The 21,859-nt window shown below is 37.3% G+C and overlaps 2 protein-coding genes across 2 annotated transcripts in view; one reads left to right on the top strand and one right to left on the bottom strand.

The window, feature by feature from the left end:
• ift80 (intraflagellar transport 80 homolog (Chlamydomonas)) overlaps positions 1–16,968 on the top strand; it is a 246,937-nt gene extending 229,969 nt beyond the window's left edge. The window contains exons 18-20 of the mRNA XM_051923320.1: positions 5,301–5,473; positions 16,102–16,225; positions 16,513–16,968. Coding sequence (XP_051779280.1) covers positions 5,301–5,473; positions 16,102–16,225; positions 16,513–16,635 — 420 coding nt within the window. The 3' untranslated portion in view covers positions 16,636–16,968. The remainder of the gene's footprint in view (positions 1–5,300; positions 5,474–16,101; positions 16,226–16,512) is intronic.
• Positions 16,969–20,315: 3,347 nt separating this feature from the next.
• On the bottom strand, positions 20,316–21,524 carry LOC114643002 (uncharacterized membrane protein C3orf80 homolog). Its single transcript, XM_028791727.2, has one exon. The coding sequence runs from the start codon at positions 21,102–21,104 to the stop codon at positions 20,514–20,516; it is 591 nt and encodes a 196-aa protein (XP_028647560.1). The 5' UTR covers positions 21,105–21,524; the 3' UTR covers positions 20,316–20,513.
• Between the last annotated feature and the right edge of the window lie 335 nt (positions 21,525–21,859).

Here is a 21,859-nt window from a genome sequence, read left to right as displayed (position 1 = left end):
ACAGCAAAAGTTGGCATATTTGTGGAGCAGATTTGGCCTTCATCTGTTAAACCATTCCTGTTTTGAGGGTCGTCTCATTGTTGCCCCTCTAGTGCACCTGATGTTAATTTCATTAACACCAAAGCTGCTGAAACTGATTAACAACCCCCTCTGCTACTTAACTGACCAGAACAATATCCCAAACGTTTCATTGATTTGAAGTTATACTCTGATTAAAAAGTGTTCCCTTAATTTGTTGAGCAGTATAGTTAAAACATAAATTGTTATTCAGAACAAACAAAAATACCATACAGTAAAGTATATAACACCATATAATATTAACATGTGATACTCCTTTGTACATAGTTAAATGTAGACTTTTACATTAGGCTCTTAAAGAATCGGATACTCATAATCTAAGGAAATGGATAGTGTTGATGATCTTGATAGTGATGCTAATTATGACCATCAGCCTGAAGACAGTGGGAGTTACTGTGATCTAAATGGCGGCGATGAAAAATGACAAAGGTTAATACTCAATAGTACATCACAAAGATTGTTAAAACTATTTAAGAAGAAATATAAAACATCTCACTTGTAAGCCGTTGTACATGAGTGGTTATACTGAAATAATAGATTTGGTTCTCAGCATTAACTTAAATGCCAGGACCACTAGGTTATGTTTTATTAGCATGTTGGTCACTGCAGAGAATAGATGCCCTGAGGCTAAAGAATTAACTTCCTAAAGTAATTATACATGATTTGTGAAAAGGGCTGCAGCTTATAATCATACTGTACACCCTGGAAAATAGGCATTAGCCACAATTATGGTAAAGGAGCTCGGTCCTTTTGAAATAGGCATTACTCAATTTGTGTTGAGCAGTAGTTAGTACTGTTTGATATAAACAAACATCTTATTTTGCATATTATACACATTAATTTTAATAATATTTATAGTGCCTATAAAAAGTTAGACGTTTCCACATTTTATTGTTGCACAACACTGAATCATAAAAAAAAGAAAATAACTATGACATCTTGGCAAGTGTTTGCCTGAAGGCACGTTGGAGGACCTAAAGTCAGATGAAGTTGCTTGGAGTGCTCTTTTGTCTTTATTGTGTAGTTCAGTCATTATACTGACTCACCACAAGTTGGACCTTCCAGAGGCCAGTGCATTTATACTAGTCAATTTAAATCCCTTGACTACACCAAAGTAAACCTCATTTAACTTTATTAAGTGACTTCTAGAGCCACCTGCCTATACCAGTGATGATTTAGGAGAGTCATATTAAAAGGTGTGAATAATTGTGTAATCAATTATTTTGTGTTTGTATTTATGATTAATTTAGATCACATTGCAGAGACCGGTTTCCATTTTAGTATTAGTTTTTTTTCTGTTGATCGCTGTCGAAAAAGTCAAATCACTTTTATCCAGTGTTGCAAGTGGGTGAAAGCTTTATTAGGCACTATGTAACGTGAGTAACAATGTTCTTAGAGTGGAAATGTGTTAACTAAAAAAATAATACTTAAATTTTATGGATTTAGGCAAATTACATTTAAAGCAGATGTTTGCAGAATTACTTCCCACCTAAAACCAGTTTAAGGAAAGTAAATTTCACTTGATCACTGTTTCACTTCTCCATGCTCTAACTTGGTTTAATTGATAACAACAACTTATTGTCATCAGCATATCAATGAACTGCAACACACACACACACATAAATGTAAGAGAGAATTTTTACAGTTGTGTGCAAACATTTGGGTAGTCTAGTCCGAATGCATGCTTCACTGAATGTATAAATGGAAAAGTTAACTGTACAGCATACATACTTTAATTTGATCTATTTCTGCACATTTACTGTTTCTTTTATGAATTTAACAAGTTAAGAAAAATAGTGAATTTGGCATGTGTAAAAAGTTGGGCACTCCATCAAACACTACTTAGTAACACCATCTTTAGCAGAAATTACACTTTTTAAATGTTTCCTATAGCCAGCTCTAAAAGTCTTTCAGTTTCTAACACAGCTACATTCATGCAGGCCCAATTTGTAGTCACCAGTTAACCTATCCTGCATATCTTTGGGAATGTCTGAGAAAGCCCATAATTCCACACAGACGACATAAAGATGTGGAATTCTAACCTAGGACATTGGTGCACCCCACTGTGTCACTATACTGCCCTTTGTAAGAGTAATTTTTCATTATTTTTAAGTAATGTGGATCAGCAAATGTCACCAAAGTGTTATTCACAGCAAATTTGCTGCCTTTGCATTCACCCTTATTTTTCTGATTACTTACTGATAATTCAGCCGGTTTAGGAGAGTAATTTTTTTTTTTTTTTTAATCCAGTGCCACATAATGCTTTGCGAGGCCAGCACAAGATCCTCCAGAGCTGTAACAGCCTACATTGATGGGACCACCCCCGGGTATATAATTTACAGTTGGACGAGTTATCTGTGCTTGTAGCCAAATGTGCAGGTCGATTTTCAAGTTCTACGTCAATCTAACAGAAAGAAACACGCATGCATAATAATTAGCCACAATATTTTTAATAGAAGAAAAAGTACAAAGCATCAGCACACACAGTTTGAAGAACCTTCACCATGACTTAAAAAACCAAAACGTGCCAGCAGCTTCAATCATGACACGCCACTTTGAATTTTCTGCCTTTAAAAGATCTATGTATATTTTCTGACTTTTGACTACGATTTCGGCATTTCTGCTTTGCTTTGATGAAATATATTATTGTGCTTCTCTGAGTGTGTTCTTCTTTTTTGATCTCACAGAGGCATGGTGGTGCAGTGGATGGCACTGCTGCCGCACAGCTCAGGTCACCTTTTTGGCAACAATAACCGGAGCAGTATAGTTGGAAGACATTTCCCTAGCCCTCGGGGACACTAAAGACGATTGCACCATCATAGTCCTGTCAAATCTAGTTCACTTAGTCCTTCCCCATTGACTTCAATTCATTTGACCAAGTCCAGCGATATTCGCACAAACACATCAACACTTCCGTGATTTCTCCAAACTTGAGGTGAAGCAAACACCGTGGAATTCACCCAACACTACTTGTATGCAAGTTTTCAGAATAGCACATGATTATATTTATGCAAGTCATAAAATGTCTTCACCTGACTTGAGTTAAAGCCTAGCAAATCTATTAAGTTTTAAGGTTTTAATTCATTAACCTAGTTAACTAGATATATGTTCAAGTCACTTTCACTGATTATTTTATTGTTTTTCTTTCCTCTGTTAAATTAAGCAGCTAAATAGTAATTCTGTATTAAAATGTAAAGAAATGGTTTGTGGGTAAATTTGCACTCTGCAATGATTGCATTAACTTTTTTTCACTTAGTGATTTAGCAAAATATGCAGTTTGACTAGGGTTGACCAGCATTAAGCATACAGCTGACATTCTGCTATACTGATCAATTTAAACAAATTACACTTCTTTAGTTTCCTAAGTGAGGTAAAACAATAGTCTGAAAAAATGTTATTTACATTAAATGTATTATTCTGTAGGTTTGTAGGTTCAGCATTGTCACATATAAAAATGATTGCTAATTTAAAGTGCTGTAACGTCTATTTGGCTGAATAATTCTGATGTTTATGTGCAGTCTTTGACACTGAATTAAATTTTTGTCACATTTGTAATCATTCTATAACATATACATTTGCCAGCTTAGATGTTTTGCAGAATTTCTACTAGTTCTTAAATTGAAAAAGGAAAGTGACATTATCTCTCTGAATCTTGATATTTTGACCTTAGACTTGATATGTCTGTCTGTGATGGACTCATTGTCATACTTCATTGGGATGTCATTGTCCTTTTCTGTTGGGATGTATTGGAGAATGGTTGTAATTCAGGAAAATAATTTTTCATACCTTAATAAACTACACAAACTCCATACTGTATTACAATACATTTTTTGCTGTAAATATAACTTACTTATGGTCACAGAGCATCTCCAGCAGGTGAAGAAAAAGGATTGTTTTTATGTTCAGTGCTAAGTTTATATTTTTGTTATATGTAATTTTGTGTTTTGATTTACCTATAATGCATTTCTAGCAGTGTTATACCTTGGTGAATGTGGAAGTGCCCTTTACAAAAATAAATTGAACTGAATTGAAATAAAAAAGATACTGATAGATTTCACGTCTAGTGATTTACCAAATATGAAGTAAACCACATAAAAATAGTGAAAATTTTATTCTTATTCTTGAATGAAATGGTTGGTAATAGCAAAGACTGTAAGTATAAATATGTAAGTGGAGCATGTCCTCTGTCAGAGGACATTAGAGAATCAATTATCACATGTTAATTCTGGTCCTGTGTTGTGACTTTGGGCAAAGCCACAATTAAACTTTTCTAAAAGTTTGTGTTTTCAGAACAAGTCTGGAGTTTGCTTATGTATTTTTTACAAGATGCCTGGATCAAAATCTGGTTTATTTTATTGAGTTCAAACAAATACCACTTAAATTAATTTAGGGATAATTCCTGCAAGTAAAGTAAAGTACTAATTGTATTTGGTAACTCACTTATCCGATTAAGAACATTAGTTTTCTAATTTTCTAATCTGTTTAAGCGGTACAAAGTACAATGTACACATGTCAATAAATATGTTCTTCTAATCAGGGAGCCAATTTTACCCCAGCCTCATTGCATGTAGCCATAGAGAGAGTTAGAAAGGAAAAGCTGAATATATTGCACAGCTAATTACTGTGGTACAGCAAAGTGCTAAGGTAGATTCAGATGGTATGAATAATACAAATAATCCAAACTTAACATTCATATTTAGAATTGTACAGGTTTTGTTAAATACAATGTTCCATAAACTCCAGTAAAATGTAATAACTGTTCAGTGCTTCTCAGAAAAATATCACATAATTTAAACAGGATTTTAATAATTTTGTAAACAGTCCATTGTTTTTCAAAGTAGTGAGCAGGATTTGAAATTACTTTAGAAATTATTTCATTGTTTTGATGGAAGTAACTGGAACATTATACAGTAACAAATTTGAGTAGGTGCTCATGTTAGCCAGCCACATAAATTCACATTGAGGAGTTAAAATTTTACAAGCATGACCTTCATTTTATCATTTCATACCCACATACCGCCCCCCAATCCATCCATTTAGAATAAGTTCAAAAACCCTTATATAATTAAATATATTTTTTGTATTTTTAATGCAGGGAATATAAAGTATCAATAAAATAGAGGCTGGATAGAGAAGTTTCTTGTAAACTTTTGCTTTCACGTGTTTTTTTTACTACCTAATTGTAACCTTTATCCCCATCCTACCCCCCATTGTTTTGCCAGGTTGAAAAAATACAGTACATCAATATGATGAAGGATCTCCCATCCAAAGAGTCTTTTTTGGCTTATGTGATGCTTTTTAGTGGAAATGTCCAAGATGCAGAAGGTATACTTCTACGAGCAGGCCTTATATATCAAGCTATTCAAGTTCATATTAATTTATTCAATTGGGATCGGTAAGTCCAGCAGCTTCTAAATCAAAATACTACATTTTCTTGTTCAATAGCATTTACTGTAGTTTTTAAGAAATTGTGTTATTCTGAACTGCCATTTAGGATTCTGGGTTTCCAATGTTTGTTTATTAATATAATTTTATCTATGATGAGAGTATTGTTTTAAATGTGTGTGCAATCTGTTTATAGTTGGGGGGGAGTGATACATATACATACCCATACATGTTGTACTGTGAGGAAGTCTTAGGCACTTTATATAGTTCACAAAAGTACTTGCCTCACACTGTTATTTTAGGTCTTCTGGATAAGCGTGTCAGTAGAAAAACGTTCCAGTTATTTTGCAAAAACTAAGAAAGCAGTTCAATAAAATATTTGAATGTCCTTTATAAAATAAACTAACATAGTAATAGACCACCATCCAGTTTTAGGAAACATGAGCTCTTTATAGGGATATGTGCTATAAATGGTATAAGTAGGATGAACCAAAGTGATTAACTTAAACTGAAACAGCAGTGTAGGGGGAAAAACTAGGCAAGGAACAGCAACACTTTTAAAGCGTGTGGTTGTGGTAGGTGTGGTGGTTTAACCTGCAAATCTTAAACCATGGCAGAAGAGAGCACAGTGAATACAGAAGATGGTCATCTACATCATCAGAGTCTGTCTCAAGCAGTAATTTTGCAGCACATAGGTGCTTCCAAATATGCTGTCCTGGCTCTTATAAGAAGCACAAACAAACCAGCAAGATTGAGAACCAGAAGCATAATAGTCTGCCACAGAAACGGAATGCAGTAAACAAGAAATACTTCAAATTTATTTCCCTTCGAAGTCAGAAAATGTCCAGCACCACTATCACGTCAGAAGTGGTAGAAACCACTGGAACCCTGGTACACCCATCTATAATCCATAGAAGTCTTCTAAGAATTGGTTTTCAATTGAATGGAAGAGCTTCAACCAAAAAGTTGTTTCTCTGAGGTAGACATAAAATCAAGCAATTCCCATACATATGAAAACACAATGACTGGTTTGCAGAATAATGACAGCAGGTGCTCTGAACTGATTTGTCAAAATTTGAAATTTTTAGCTCTAACACGGTCCAGCTTGTCAGCATAAAGGTTGGAGAGTGGTACATGAATGAATGTCTGCAGGCAACATTGAAGCATGGTGGTGGTTCTCTATAGGTTTGGGGCTGTGTTTCTGTAAACAGAGTTTGTGATTTGATCAACATTGATGCTCCCCTCACCACTAAGAATTACAGGCTCATTCTTATTGATTGTGTTCTACTATGAGAGAGGCCTCAGATCGTCTCTAATTTCATTCTGCTGCAAGGCAATGACCCAAAGCACATAGCCAATATCATAAAAAAAAAAAACTATATACAGTGAAAATGAAAACAGGAAAACCTGGTGTAGTACCCACATAGCCCTGATTTCCACATCATTTACACTGTCTGGGATTACACAACAACTGTGTACACACACACACACCCATAGATAGATTTTGGACCCCTGGGAAGATAGATAGATAGATACTTTATTAATCCCAAGGGGAAATTAACATACTCCAGCAGCAGCATACTGATACAAAAAAACAATATTAAATTAAAGAGTAGTAAAAATGCAGGTAAAAACAGACAATAACTTTGAATAATGTTAACGTTTACCCCTCCGGGTGGAATTGAAGAGTCACATAGTTTGGGGGAGGAACGATTTCGTCAGTGTGTCAGTGGAGCAGGACAGTGACAGCAGTGTGTGGCTGAAGCTGCTCCTCTGTGTGGAGAAGATACTGTTTAGTGGATGCAGTGGATTCTCCATAATTGATAGGAGCCTGCTGAGCGCCCGTCACTCTGCCACGGATGTCAAACTGTCCAGCTCTTACAATATGCCTAATATAATAATATTAATTATTATAATATATATGCCTACAATAGAGCCTGCCTTCCTCACCCGTTTGTCCAGGCGTGAGGTGTCCTTCTTCTTTATGCTGCCTCCCCAGCACACCACTGCGTAGAAGAGGGCACTCGCCACAACCGTCTGATAGAACATCTGCAGCATCTTATTGCAGATGTTGAAGGACGCCAGTCTTCTAAGGAAGTATAGCTGGCTCTGTCCTCTCTTGCATAGAGAATCAGTATTGGCAGTCCAGTCCAATTTATCATCCAGCTGCACTCCTAGGTATTTATAGGTCTGTACCCTCTGCACACAGTCACCTCTGATGTTCACGGGGTCCAGGAGGGGCCTGGGCCTCCTAAAATCCACCACCAGCTCCTTGGTTTTGCTGGTGTTCAGGTGTAGGTGGTTTGAGTCGCACCATTTAACAAAGTCCTTGATGAGGTTCCTATACTCCTCCTCCTGCTCACTCCTGATGCAGCCCACGATAGCAGTGTCGTCAGCGAACTTTTGCACGTGGCAGGACTCAGAGTTGTATTGGAAGTCCGATGTATATAGGCTGAACAGGAGCGGAGAAAGTACAGTCCCCTGCGGCGAACCTGTGTTGGTGACCACAATGTCAGACCAGCAGTTCCCGAGGCGCACATACTGAGGTCTGTTTGTAAGATAGTCCACGATCCATGCCACTAGGTATGAATTTACTCCCATCTCTGTCAGCTTGTCCCTAAGGAGCAGAGGTTGGATGGTGTTGAAGGCACTAGAGAACTCTAGAAACACCATTCTTACTGCACCACTGCCTCTGTCCAAGTGGAAGAGTGATCGGTGTAGCATATAGATGATGGCATCCTCCGCTCCCACCTTCTCCTGGTATGCGAACTGCAGAGGGTCGAGGGCGTGGCGTACCTGTGGCCTCAGGTGGTGAAGCAGCAGCCGCTCCATGGTCTTCATCACATGTGACGTCGGAGCGACAGGCCGAAAGTCGTTCAGCTCACTAGGACGTGATACCTTTGGGACTGGGGTGATACAAGATGTTTTCCAAAGCCTCGGAACTCTCCCCTGTTCCAGGCTCAGGTTGAAGATGCGCTGTAGAGGACTCCCCAGCTCCAGCGCACAGTCCTTCAGCAGTCGTGGTGATACTCCATCTGGACCCGCTGCTTTGCTGGCACAAAGTCTCCTCATCTCTCTGCTCACCTGCGCTGCTGTAATTGTTGGTGGGGATGTCTCTCCTATGCTGGTATCAGCAGAAGGATGGGTGGAGGGTGTAGTACTCCGAGGTGAGAGTGCGTTAGGGTGGTGAAACCTGTTAATGAATTTGTTCATTTGGTTTGCTCCCTTCACATCTCTCTCGATGGTGGCACCCCGCTTCGAGCTACAGCCAGTGATGATCTTCATCCCATCCCACACTTCCTTCATGCTGTTATTCTATTCATATTCTATATATGCTGAAAGTATTAGTAATTATGAGTAATTAGAATTACAATGATTTATCTTAAACTTACACTGAAAAATGAGAGAGATCCAACATTTAACTGAAATAAATTTATTATGAGAAAAAAAGTATTCCCCATTTAGAAATGATTTTAACAAAACCACACAATTACGCCACGATTATTAGCACCACTGCATTTGATATTTTGTACAATTTTCCATTGCCAATAAAGCACCATTGCATCTTCTCCTATTGGGTTGGAGAATTTAGGGCAGGCAATTCGAGACCATTCCACTTAACAGAATCTCTCCAGATCATCCAGGGTCCTAGGTACCTTCTTCTGCCCTGTCCACTTCAGCTTACACCCCAGATTTTCAATAGGATTTAAGTCCTTGGATTGAGACGGCCATTACAGAAGCTTGATTTTGTGTTCCTTTAACCATTTTTGTGTTGATTTTGACAAATGTTTTGGATCATTGTCCTGCTGTAAAATCCAATGATGATCCAGTTTTAGTTTCTTTGCAAAGGCAGATTTAAAAAAAAAAATCTCCTGGTATTTCATGGATTCCACAATGTCCTGAACGCTAACAAAGTTTCCAGGGCCTCTAGAGGAAAACCAGCCTCACAAAATCATAGACCCTTTACCATAGTTGACATTGGGGATCTAGTTCTTCTCAGTATCGGCATCCTTATTTTTATACCAAACCCACCTTATGTGTTTGTTGTCAAAAAGCTCAACTTTCACTTCGTCTGAACATAGAACGTGGAGCTTAAACAGTTCCAGTAGCAGAAATTTGTAGTTAAAATGACAGGAAAGGATTTCTGTATTTCTCCAACAGTGATCCTCAGGAATTTTTTAACTCTCTCTCATGTTAGTAGTTCCAGTTGGTTTAAACTCAATAATTATTGCCCAAACTTTCAGTCGAATAGCTATTTTTATAGCCATTCCTTGACTTATGAAGGTCAAAACACACTTTTTTCTCATTTGAATGGTGTGTTCTCTTAATCTTTCCCATGTTGATTAAATAATATGGGAATATGACCTCTGTGCCCCCTCATATTTACAGTATAACCCAGTTAGAGGAAATCATGGATTCCTGCTTGAAAGCTTCTACACACTCTGATCAAGCTAAAACGTATGATATACTGTAGATGGAAAAAGTTTTTTAGTTACACTTTGTTCATAAAAATTTCTAAGGGTGCCAATAACTGGCACATGTGGTATTGTTAAAAATAATTACATCTTGATGAGAGATTGTTTTCTCATAAATAAATTTACATCAGTTAAAGGTTGGATTTCTGTCATTTTTTTCAGTCTCAGATGAAGATAATTCCCCAAAAGGTAATTTTTTTTATAACCCTTTTTACTCATCTTTCCCAGGAGTGCAAATGATTATGGAGGGAACTGTGTTTGTTGCCCCACACCAGTTGTTTTCTATGGAGTAAGATCGTTGTCAAAAATACAGTAACTCGTAATAATTTAAGTCAAATTTACTTTGCTAGCACTTCTGAAAATTATGCTTGCTTCTAAAAAATACGTGTGTGCTTCTGAAAGTTACACTTACAGGTACAATTCTCTATCGAAAAAGAAACAATCTATTTTTGTTACTACGCATGTGCCACAAAGGTGTAACGATGGGGTTATTTTTCACAGCGATCCTACTTCATATATACAGGCTAATGCTTTGGTTGTAGGTTCATTTGCCACCTCGTTGTTGTGTGCTTGTGGTCTAACTGTAGGTCTCAGGGACCAGAGTTTTCCCTAGCAGCATTTAGGTGAACATCCATGGGCAATCAGCCCAGGCGGTGGCACTAATCCATCACGGGAGTGCACTATTGGACCCTCTATTTACTCCTCATGTGAGTCTTCGGGAAGTCTGTCATAAAGCCCATGGAGATATGGGGAGAACATGACCATTTCACATGAGCCTGAAGTTTCTTATTTACACAACTTGTTCAAAGCGGTTACTTGAATCCAACGTTAAGAGCCAGTCAAAATATTCTGCAGCATGAAAAAATATTAACGTACATCACCAACATAGGCCCTTTATTTGGAAAAAAAGAAATCAGTTTTCCACATTTTCTACCGGATAGGATACAAGGAGTTGCATCGAGTTAGACCAACTTAATTTTCAAGGTTTTGCAACAAGACAGGTGCCTTTGTTAAATGGCAGTTCAGTTTTGCCCAGCTCATTGACAAGCTTGGTACACTGTCATATCAAACGAGTAAGATGTACTCTGATGTTTAATTGGCACAGTAAACCATTAGGTGATGTTGGGCAGCCCTCATTTTCACAACTTTGTGACAAGACAGATGCCATTGTCATATCTGAGTTGGGTACATCGGTCAAATTGACAGGCAAAGTTGGCACACATTCCCATATCTAGTAAATGGAATTACATGTTTAACGGGCACTGCAGAGGATTAGATGGCATTGGGCTACACTAGTTTTGAGAAAAGAAAGATGCCTTTGTTAATTACAGTTGAACTTTGGGTACATGGGTCAAATGGACTGGCAAATCTGTCATATTCCCATATATCTAATGAAGAGATTTCAATGTGATATTCAACTGCCAATATACAGGGTTGTATGCCATTTACCAACTCTAATTTGCAGAGAAAAGTGAATACCTTTGTTAAAGTGCAGTTGAGTTTTGCTGTCCCAGTGCAGTTACGTGGGTCAGACTGACAGGCAAACTTGGTAATGAAGGAAATTAACAGTGATGTTTAATGGGCACTGTAAAAGGTTAAATGGTGTTGGACCACCCTAGTTATCACAGTTTTGAGAAAATGCAGATACCTTTGTTAAGTTGCAGTTGAGTTTTACACAGACCAATGTGAGTACCTTTCTCAAATTGACTGGCAAATTTGTCACATTCCCATTTTTAATGACTAGGATTAACTTCACTTAACTACAGGCTCTGTAGAGAATTGAGCAGTGTTTTGCCACCCTTATTTTCATAGCTTTATGACAAGATTCCTTTTTTATGTTGCAGTTGAGATTTGCCTGCCCCAAAGTGAGTTCATGGATCAAATTGGCTGGCAAACTTGCCATCTCCAATGAATAGGTTTCACTGTGATTCTCAGTTGGTTGCCATTGTAAAGAGTTAAATGGCACTGGACCATCCTAATTTTAATAAGTTTGTGACAAGATGGATGTCTTTTTAAAATTCCAGTTGAGTTTTTCTTGTCCCAGCATGGTTACATGGGTCATACTGACTGGTAAAGCTGGCACATTGTAATCTGATATGAGATGTATGTGATATTTAATTGGCACAGACAAAAGAAATAAGAGTTTTATTCTTCCTGGGATAGGCTCCAGCTTCCTTGTGACTCTGCCTCTGCTTAGGATAAAGTGGGTTTAGAAATTGGATGGATGCATGGATAAGTACACAAACAAATAAATACAATGAAAATAAATAAAAGTATTGTCAAATGTGACACTAAATAAATAATAACAACATGAAATGCATGTATAAATAATTAAATGGGACACGAAATATGCTGTTTGTTTCTTATTCCTTTATGTCAGTCAGTCATTTTTAAACCTGCTTAGTCCTGAACTGAGTTGCAGGGGTCTGCCAGAGCCTCCTAGCCAGCATAGGGCACCAGTCCATCGCAGGGCAAACATACATACACACAAACAATTTTGTACCGCGAAAGCACCTAACCTGCATGTCTTTGGACTGTGGAAGGAAACCCTGCAGACACGGGAAGAACTTGCAAACTCCTATATTTAATTTTATTGTGTATTTATTGTCATATTTGTCCTAAATATTCCTTCATTATAAGGGTGTAACATTCTCCACACTCTGTCGTTAATCTAAGTCAGTGCTTCTATAGCAAAATCATGAGCTCTAAAAAATACTTGCTTAAAAGCAGTGCCATCACGAAGGGGCTGCTTCAGAAGTTTATATTGTGCAAATCCCCCAATCTGTACATCTGCTTTGTAGTTTTGTATATATTCATATCCTCTGGGGGGGCAGGGGGGTCATAATCCCGTGCCTCCCACCCAACCCCAAATCAATGACCAAGAGTGCAGAAATCCGAAGGTTGGGAACATTCCACAACATCTCGCTCTCCTATGTACCAAACTCCACATATAACAAACATATGGACTCTCGGCTAAGACGTTATGTAAAGTTTAAAACGCACCGCCGTTAATTTCATGCTCTCACCTTGTACTGTTAACTACATGTTGTCATTGTTTAATTAATTTTATTGTGTCAGTTTTATTTTGTTTTTTGCGTTTTGCCCTTTTGAGCCACTGTAAGCGGGCTAAGTATGAAGTACGATCACTGTCAAAAATAACTCCAGCATTCTACCTTTGTGGCACATGCGTAGTAACAAAAACCGATTGTTTCTTCCTCGATAGCGAATGTCTTGTGCGTCCATTGACGTATTTTTGACAATTTGTTTACGCTTGAGAATTGTACTCACAATTTTCAGAAGTGCAAGCATAATTTTCAGACTCAAGCATAACTTTCAGAAGCGCAAGTGTAATTGATATGTGTGAAATGTAATTTTGACTTATATTATTACGAGTTATTTTTGACAGCGATCTTACTCCATAGTTTTTCTTCACCTTCCACTCCTTCCAGAAAGCTTCATCCTCTTCCTCCTAACTCTGACTCACCTGGCTGAGATTGGGCTGCTTCTTTTATGTAAGATCCAGGAGTACTTCTGGCATAGCCCATTGGAAGCACCTTCGCGTAGGGCTGCAGCTAACAGATATATATTTTTATCAATTAGTCTAGCGATTTATTTTTTCAAGTAGTCAACTAATCTAATAAATAACATATCGCTCAAAATAAAAATTTTGGATTACTCCATTAGAAAACCACAAATAACAAAAAGTAAATATAAAAAACTTTTGTCATTGGAATATCAACACTGTACTTTGTAATAAAGGGCATTAAAAAGAATGCAAACTCAAAATCTTTCCAAATCAAAATACTTTTAGTCCATGAATAAATGTTTGATAACAAAAGTAGTGAATAATTTGAATCAGATATTATAGATAAGATCTGTTTAGAAGTGCAAAAATACAAGATCAAGTAACAGTGGAGTTTGTTTGAATCAGATTTCAATAACACACAAGCATATGACTGTTTAGTAGTCCAACATTAGTGCAAAGTTCAGTTAAAGTAAAAATAGTTTTTCTTTTTTGGAAAAATTAAACCACACTGCTTTGCCTTGTCCATAAAAAGAAACCTATAAATCATAGTGTGTTAGTGGCATATTTTACAGTTTTTGCCCATGTTTGTTTCACTGGAGTTATATAGAGTATATATTGTATGACATATGTTGATAATAGGTAACTAACTAATATAAAGTGAGAGTAAAGTATCTTAAACCTCACAATAATCACTAGCTAACAATATGCTATCCTGCTTAGTATATGCTATTTCTGTCACACATTTTTTTTTTTTTTTTAACTAATTATAAGCTTCATCTGAAAAAAGTATTGTTACTCAGCACTTGCCTACTACTACATTGAATCTGGGGTGACCGGTCCTTTATGAAAGCCTGTGCTCAGGAAGATAAATGACTATAGAATGCAGCAGTTTATCAATCAGAATTATCAAAAGTAATTAGAACTTGTGGCACTGTCTTGGCAGTGACTTGATAAAATATTTTGGAATGCTTCTGTCTTAGATGCTGCAGTACAGCTGTTGTGCTACAATGATACGTCATTTCTCATTTTCAGAACACAGTATTATTTGGCTTTTGCTTAAAGTACTCCTATACTTTAGAAGTTGTCTGTGGTCTTTTACAAGAAGGACCTAAACATGAACTAGGAGCTGCCCTGTTGATCTTTTGAATGTTGGTAAAATCGCAATGTGTTGACATATGCTGCACCAGCTGACATATGTAAATAATCGAGTACATCAATTATGCTGATGCACTGTGACAACACTACTTCCGGTTGACCCAGAAGTAGTGTTGTACTTTCCGGGACTTCTGGTTGTCCTGGAAGTCCCGGAAAGTAGGAACTATGAGTACCAGCAGCTCCCCCTGCCAGCCTTCTTGGAATCCAAAAAGAGCTGCTCCACAGGATTACAAATCCCAGCGTGCCCTGCGGGTGTCTGTGTAGGTATACTAACCCAGGGATACTGTCATCAGGTGTATCAAGGGAGAAATTGTTGAGCTATACTCCTCTGCCCCGGTCCTTCCATTACACTAGCCTCCCGGCCTTGTTAGGATCCTGGTTTAATCCTGGTTGGGATGCCAGTCCATGGATGCCATCCATTACATTCTTCATATACACATGGGTGTGTGTCATTGAATGCTAATGGAAAAAGAGAGCTACAGGATAGTAGCAGGGCCAGCCAGGCCTTAAAAAAAAATAGACATCTCAGTGGGTATGTAGGTTGGTAGTTTGACCTCTCTGTACCATAAGAGGGACATGGGTATGGAGAGTTGAACCCTGTAAAGATACTAAATTCACTGAAAACTAGTGATCTGGAGAAATACAGGGAGAGGCTGAGGGAACAGTGTGGTGCCTTGGTGCTTTGACAGACAGATTTCATATGTATGCTAGAAGACAGGTATCCGAGTGGATACCAAGGATGCTTGATCCACATGAAGAAACAGAGGTCATATCCTGTCTGACTGAGAGCTTCAAATATTTCCAAATCATGGTTTGAGGGGGAGAGGTCTGACAGAACTGGAAAAAGGTCAAGTAATAACTGCTCAGCTTATGAAGTGGCAGCAACTAGCTCCTAACTTGAAGGTAAAATTATGTGTTGCTCATTTAAGGCAAGCTAAAATTAGTGACTATAATAAAGGGTTCAAGCCTAATATTCTCTAAAATGGGCTCCAAAGCCACAGAAGAAATTCAAGAGTTTTGCAGAATTCCACACCACTAGTAACTTTAAAGTCATTGTGTGTGATAAGAAGGCGACTCTCTTTCAAGTAGTGGAGGCCAGGAGTGAGTGACATAGATTCAGAGAAGTGAAAGTGTGTGCTTTGTGGTACATTACATGTATGGCAGCTTGTTTAGAAAGGCCCAGAGGTGTAGCAGTTTTGATGTTTTGTTGGTCCTGTGTGTCTGTGTTTTCTCATTTTTGTACTTTGCTTTAAAGGTATTTATTTGGGTATACATTTCTGTATGTATATAACTACATCTGTTTTTCTTAAGTTTAAGATGTCTTACATTGTACTTTTGTTTGATTCAAAGTCAATAAATGCCATCTGTAAAACTCAAATAAATTGTAGAAATGTTAAGTATACATTTCTTGAGATCCCATTAGTGTTTAATTTTTGTGAAATTTTAAACTGTTCTAACTTGCTGTTCTTTTTCCATTTTTAGGGCACTGGAACTGGCAGTAAAGCATAAAACACATGTTGACACTGTTTTGGCTCACAGGCAAAAATATCTGGAAAACTTCAGCAAAAAGGAAACCAATAAGAGATTTTTGCAATACTCTGAAGGTGTAGGTAGTATAACTTACCATTATATATGTGTTGGTTTAAAATGTTAATATCCACTTTTATTCAAATAAGGACCCTGTCATTTTGAAACAGCATTATTGTACCCCACAATATAAGCTTGAAGTAATTTTATTGCTCAAAGAAAGCGAGTATAAAGTTGTGTTGTTAAAATTTAGTTTAGGCCTTAACAGTTCAAGTGTGCTTTCATCTAATATTATGTAACTTGTTTTATAAGGAATTGAATAAAGCATTTTTATTTATTTTTTATTTATTTATTTTTTTTAAACAGGTGGAAGTTGATTGGGAGAAAATTCAAGCAAAAATTGAAATGGAAATATCTAAAGAACGTGAAAGATCGGCTTTAGCCTCCTCAACTACTACATTGAGGAGCAGCCTACCCTCACGTCAGTAATGGACAAAACAATTATCGTTGTGTAACATATATATACCTTGTATTATGTCCCAATGTGTAATATCAAACAGAATTTCAGGTATTTAATCTTAATTTTTTATTTAATTTTGATTTATATGCAAGTATGCTGTATGTGTTTGTAGTTTATTTGTATTTATATATTGTATGTATGTATAGCGTGTATGTTTGGAAAAAAATTACACATACTAAACTTTTTAATATTTCAAATGTAAATCAACACAATGTACATTTTTATTGTATGCTATTTTATAAAACCTGATGAAGTATGTGTCTTTTGTAATAAATGTGCAATTGCAGATGTTGCATTCGTGATTAAGAGTTTTTATTGTGTTCAAACCACATATGGTAAAAATATATATGAAAATGACAGTCATTTTTTGCCATCTGTGTAAAAAAAAAAATTTTGTTTATTTTATCTTTTGAGTTTGTACAGTTTGTAAATCTGTGATTTCATTTTTTTTTTTTTTTTTTTTTTTTTTTTTATTTCTCTGAAGAGGAAAGTGACACATTTTCTTACACAATCAATCTCGCTAATCATAAATTATTCAGTTTACAGATTTTTTTTGCATGTTTGCATAACTAAGTTTCTTTACATCTGTGCTCTAGGTCAATGTGTACAAACATGTTGAACAAATTAAAACTTATATGAAAATGTACTAATAATTATTTGAATAAATACACTTTAATGTGGAACACTCAACATTTTCAAGCCCACTTAATCCAGTGCACGGACATGAAGGGCCAGAGCCTACCCCAGTACCTTCTGTGGAAGTAGATGTGGTACCAGTTCATCATGATGTCAACCTACATGTATACTCACACGGAAAATTACAATCCCAACTTAACCTAACAAGCAAGTTCCACACTGACAGTGAGAGCTAAACATTTTGTCACCATGATGCCTTTTTCTCTAGTGCTGCAGATTATGCCTTGTTGCCTCACAAACCCAGTACACTAGTTTTGAAACCTGCAAAAGAACATTGTCTGTGTAAACTCTGCACATTCTACCTATGTTTGTGTAGCATAATGTACTCCAGTATTCCTCCATCATCCTGAAGATGTACGGGTTATGTTAACTGGCAACTTTTTAGAGCAATAGAGTGTAAGGCTCTGGGGTATACTGCACCACATCCACACCAAATTCCTACCTTAAACCCAAAGATGCCTGACGTTTGTCCAGTGACCTTCAACCCTGAGAAGGATTAAGCCAGTTTGCAGTTTTTATGTTGTTATATGTGTACATTTTCACTGTTTTAAAAAGAGTGTGCAGGTTTCGGGAAAATTGTCAAAATGACAGACTGGCCCCTTTAGCATGCAGTAATTGTGTAAATGTAAAGGAGTGGCTCTCCATCCAGGACTCTGACTAGTCCTTAGGCGATTGTATGTATGAAGAATTACGGTTTTTTACATTACATACCTAGAACTACTTGCAGTGCAATCACTGAATCTCGTAATATGGCATTCATAAAAAATATGATTAGAAGATTTCAACATTATAGATACCTATCTTCAAGTTATATTGATATTGCAACTATTAACATATTCTATTCTCTGTTTAAAAATAGCATTTCATAAAAGAGCATTATAGTATCTTTTATTTAACATAGTATGGACTACTAAATATGATAATACTTTCAAATCTTTTAGAAGTTATACTTTAAACGGTGATCTTATTCACATACAAAATGCTTAATTTTTAGTAATATACCATGTGACATTTTAAACATATGAGAAGAAATACAACAAATGGATATGATTAGAAGCAGACATTTTTTTAAGTCCTGTGCCCATATACAATACTAGCTGTTTTGTAAGAAGGTGGGATTCAGTTACGGTGCCATCAGTTACTCGAATATATCAGATGGTACTATGTAACTTTTTACCAAAGGCTAATATTGGCAGGCAGTGTGGTGCAATGCTTAGGGCTTTAGACCTAGGATACCAGACTCTGAGGTTGTGGGTTCAAATCCTGCTACTGACACTGTACGACCATGAGCACGTCACTTCACCTGCCTGTGATCCAATTGGAAAAATAAATGAAATGTTCACCAGTTGTACCTCAAAATGTTGCAAGTGCCTTGGATGAAAGCATTAGTCAAATAATAAGTAGTAATAATGTTATTAGGTCTCTGGGGCTGCTTACTCTTGAATGTGCTATATACAATTGCACAAAACCTTCCTGCATTAGATTCAATTTTGCTTTTCCTAACGACTTGGCTTTTTTTGATGTCATTGCCGCAAAGCACAATTTTTCAGGAATATGTAGTCCTTTGAATTGAAACTGGTAAATCTGAGTATATATAATTATATAGAATATCTAATATTATATATATATATATATATATATATATATATATATATATATATATATATATATATATATATATAATCCTATATATATAAATATCATTATGAGATGTTTACAATTTTCACTTGACATTGTTTACGCAGGTAATTAGTTTATGTTTTTCATCAGATGTATGTTCAAGTTTGTGTTTGTGTTTTTTTTTTTTTTTTGCTATGACCATAGGCAGACAACAAGTAGTGTTTTTTGTGAGTGAGGGCATCAGTCAACTTTGCATTGTACTGTACAGTGTATGTATGTATGTGTATATATATATATATATATATATAATGTGTGTATATGTATATATATATATATATATATATATATATAATGTGTGTATATATATATATATATATATAATGTATATATATAAATATATATATATATATATATAGAATACAGATATATAGATACGTGATGCAGTGGCATCTCCTAGTTTCATATTTGTGGTATTTCTTCACAGAGAAAGAAGCTAAAATTGAAATATTTAATATTCAGATTGTATTTATGGCGTGACATTTATCAGGTGTTTGTTACACAGAGGAGGTTGGTGTTTGTAGGTGTGCTGCTGGAAAAATATAAAAGTAAAACTCCGTGATCTCGTTAGGGTTAAAACAGGTGGAAGACTTGTTAGCGCAACTCTTTGTTAAAATTGTAGAGTAGTAGATATATCTTGTATATATTTTACTTTATTCATAATAAAGAAAAAAACAAATTAAACAAATAGCATTTTCTAATCCTATGGGAAGACTATTTACTTATATAATGTAGCAGTCTTGATTGCTTCGTTACAAGTGAAATCTTCATGACGTTTTATTTGATAAAGCCTTCTGAACTGTCGGATCTTGTGCTGCCAGGACTAATCCCTGAAACTCTCCTCCTTCATTTGCAAGTTTAGCTTAGAACTCGGCCGGGCTGCTGCAGTATTCATTTTGCTGATTGCGCCAGCGAGCGATGGTAGAGCAGGCAACAAATGGATGCGTTAATAAAACCCCGCGACTGGCAAGATAAGAAAACGTTTGTGTAAAAAGAAGCAGTTGATAAACACGAGCATAGCATGCCTGTAGTAATTTGGAGGTGTAAAATGGTAACAGAATGCCATTGTAGCTTCGCCCCCCACGTGCCAAGTGGCAGCCTGTTTGCAGTTCCTCTTTGCGGTGCGTCCCACTTCCTAAAAGGAAACCCCATCTCCGAGACCCCCTCCCCCCTTATCTATAGTGGCGATGTGCCCGTCTTAGCTCTCTCCGTACCGCATTCAGTTATTAATAATCCGAGTCCGCTCACTTTATAAAGAAGGCACAAAAGAAAACGGTGCAGTATCAAGTTTTATTAATTTACCTGTCAAGAAGAGGATGCATGATTATCCACGCGTTAAATAAAAAATACATTTTAAATAACAAAGCCCTAATATGAGAGGTACTCAATATTGCTCTTTACCATAAATAAGCATCCTTTATATACTACAATGCCTTTTATTTTTCAAGTGGAAAGGGACTGAAAATAATCCAGTTTAAGTCGAATTCCATGTAGTCCTGGGAGTTGCGGTACTGTCCGACCTGTCTTCTGGTCTGTCGTTCGTTCTGTTCAGTTCGCTCGAAGATAACAAATCGTCCTCGGAGCGGTCCCTGTCCACTTGCATTGATTCTTCATAAGTTGGCAGGTATTTCACTTCATCGTACGCCGGTAACTGCAGTACGGGGGGTATGAAATCCACAACGCTGAGCTCGTGAAATGGGTCCAACAACGAATCCTGAGACGCAGTGGTGTGCCCGTTCAGTAGTGAGGGGTCTTCCTGCCTGTCGCGGTGTCTCCGCGGTCTCGGGCAGATGATGCGCTGGATGAAGTAGCCCATGGCAAAGAGAAGTAGCAGGATTAAGATTCCTGAGAGTTTCCTTGTTATCCAGCCAACACTGTCAATAAAAGTGTGTAGCGGTAACTTGCAGCATTTGATCTGAGGGCTGCTGGTGTTTCCGAACATGCAGCATCCTTGGCTTTCTCCACATATTAAATCCCCGCAAGTCCTAAGTGCTTGGCAAGTGTGTATCCCATAGAGAATTAAGAATATAACATGCAGCGTTGTATCGGGAGGAAAAATAAACATCCTCTATTTTTCGCGTTAAGAATCAATTCTTTTATTCTCCTCTGGCGTGGTTCAATAGCGGTAGAAGTCAAAATGAATGAATTTCCTATAAAAGAAAGGTGACTAAAAAGGAAAAGCCAGGCGTCTGCAGACCCTTTTACATCAGAGGACCGTATTTGGTAATGCGCTGGAATGAATGAGACGCAAGAGTTGGAATATAAAGAGCCCGCCTGCAGGTCGGTACGAGTGAAACAGCAGTAGCAGTAGCTCGGTAAGTCAGGGCGAATGCACCGTGTAGTCGCACCGGACTCCAAGGCAGCAACGTGGAGCTGTCCATCCAAGCGGTTAGGCTAAGGAAGCGCCTCCCGACGTCCTCAGTTGCCGGATCGACAAGTGGCATTTCACGCGAAAGCCCGGAGTCTGCGCACGTTCTCGGACCCCCTCGGCCAGGGGTTGTGCTGCACGCCTCGAATGCGCTGTAACACCGCCAGCCCAAACACTAACCCCGCCCACCCGCACCCCCACCCCCCCCACCCCCCCACCCCTTAGAACATTCTGATCTTAATGTTAATGTCCAGACACCTTTGTGACCGTTCAGTACGTGTCAGTGTTTACTCTTATATATGTGACAGTTGTGCTATTCGCTGTATATATTGGTGGTATGTAACCGGCTTTCAATTTGGGTTTTCATGTTTAATTTTTCACAGCCCTGCCTCTCACTTTTGTTGGCTTTTCCCTATTCCTTATTTGTCTACCACTAGCTGTGCCCATTAGCG

The sequence above is a fragment of the Erpetoichthys calabaricus genome, chromosome 2 (assembly GCF_900747795.2).
Source record: "Erpetoichthys calabaricus chromosome 2, fErpCal1.3, whole genome shotgun sequence".
NCBI lineage: Eukaryota > Metazoa > Chordata > Cladistia > Polypteriformes > Polypteridae > Erpetoichthys > Erpetoichthys calabaricus.
This window is presented reverse-complemented; position numbering and strand designations above follow the sequence as displayed.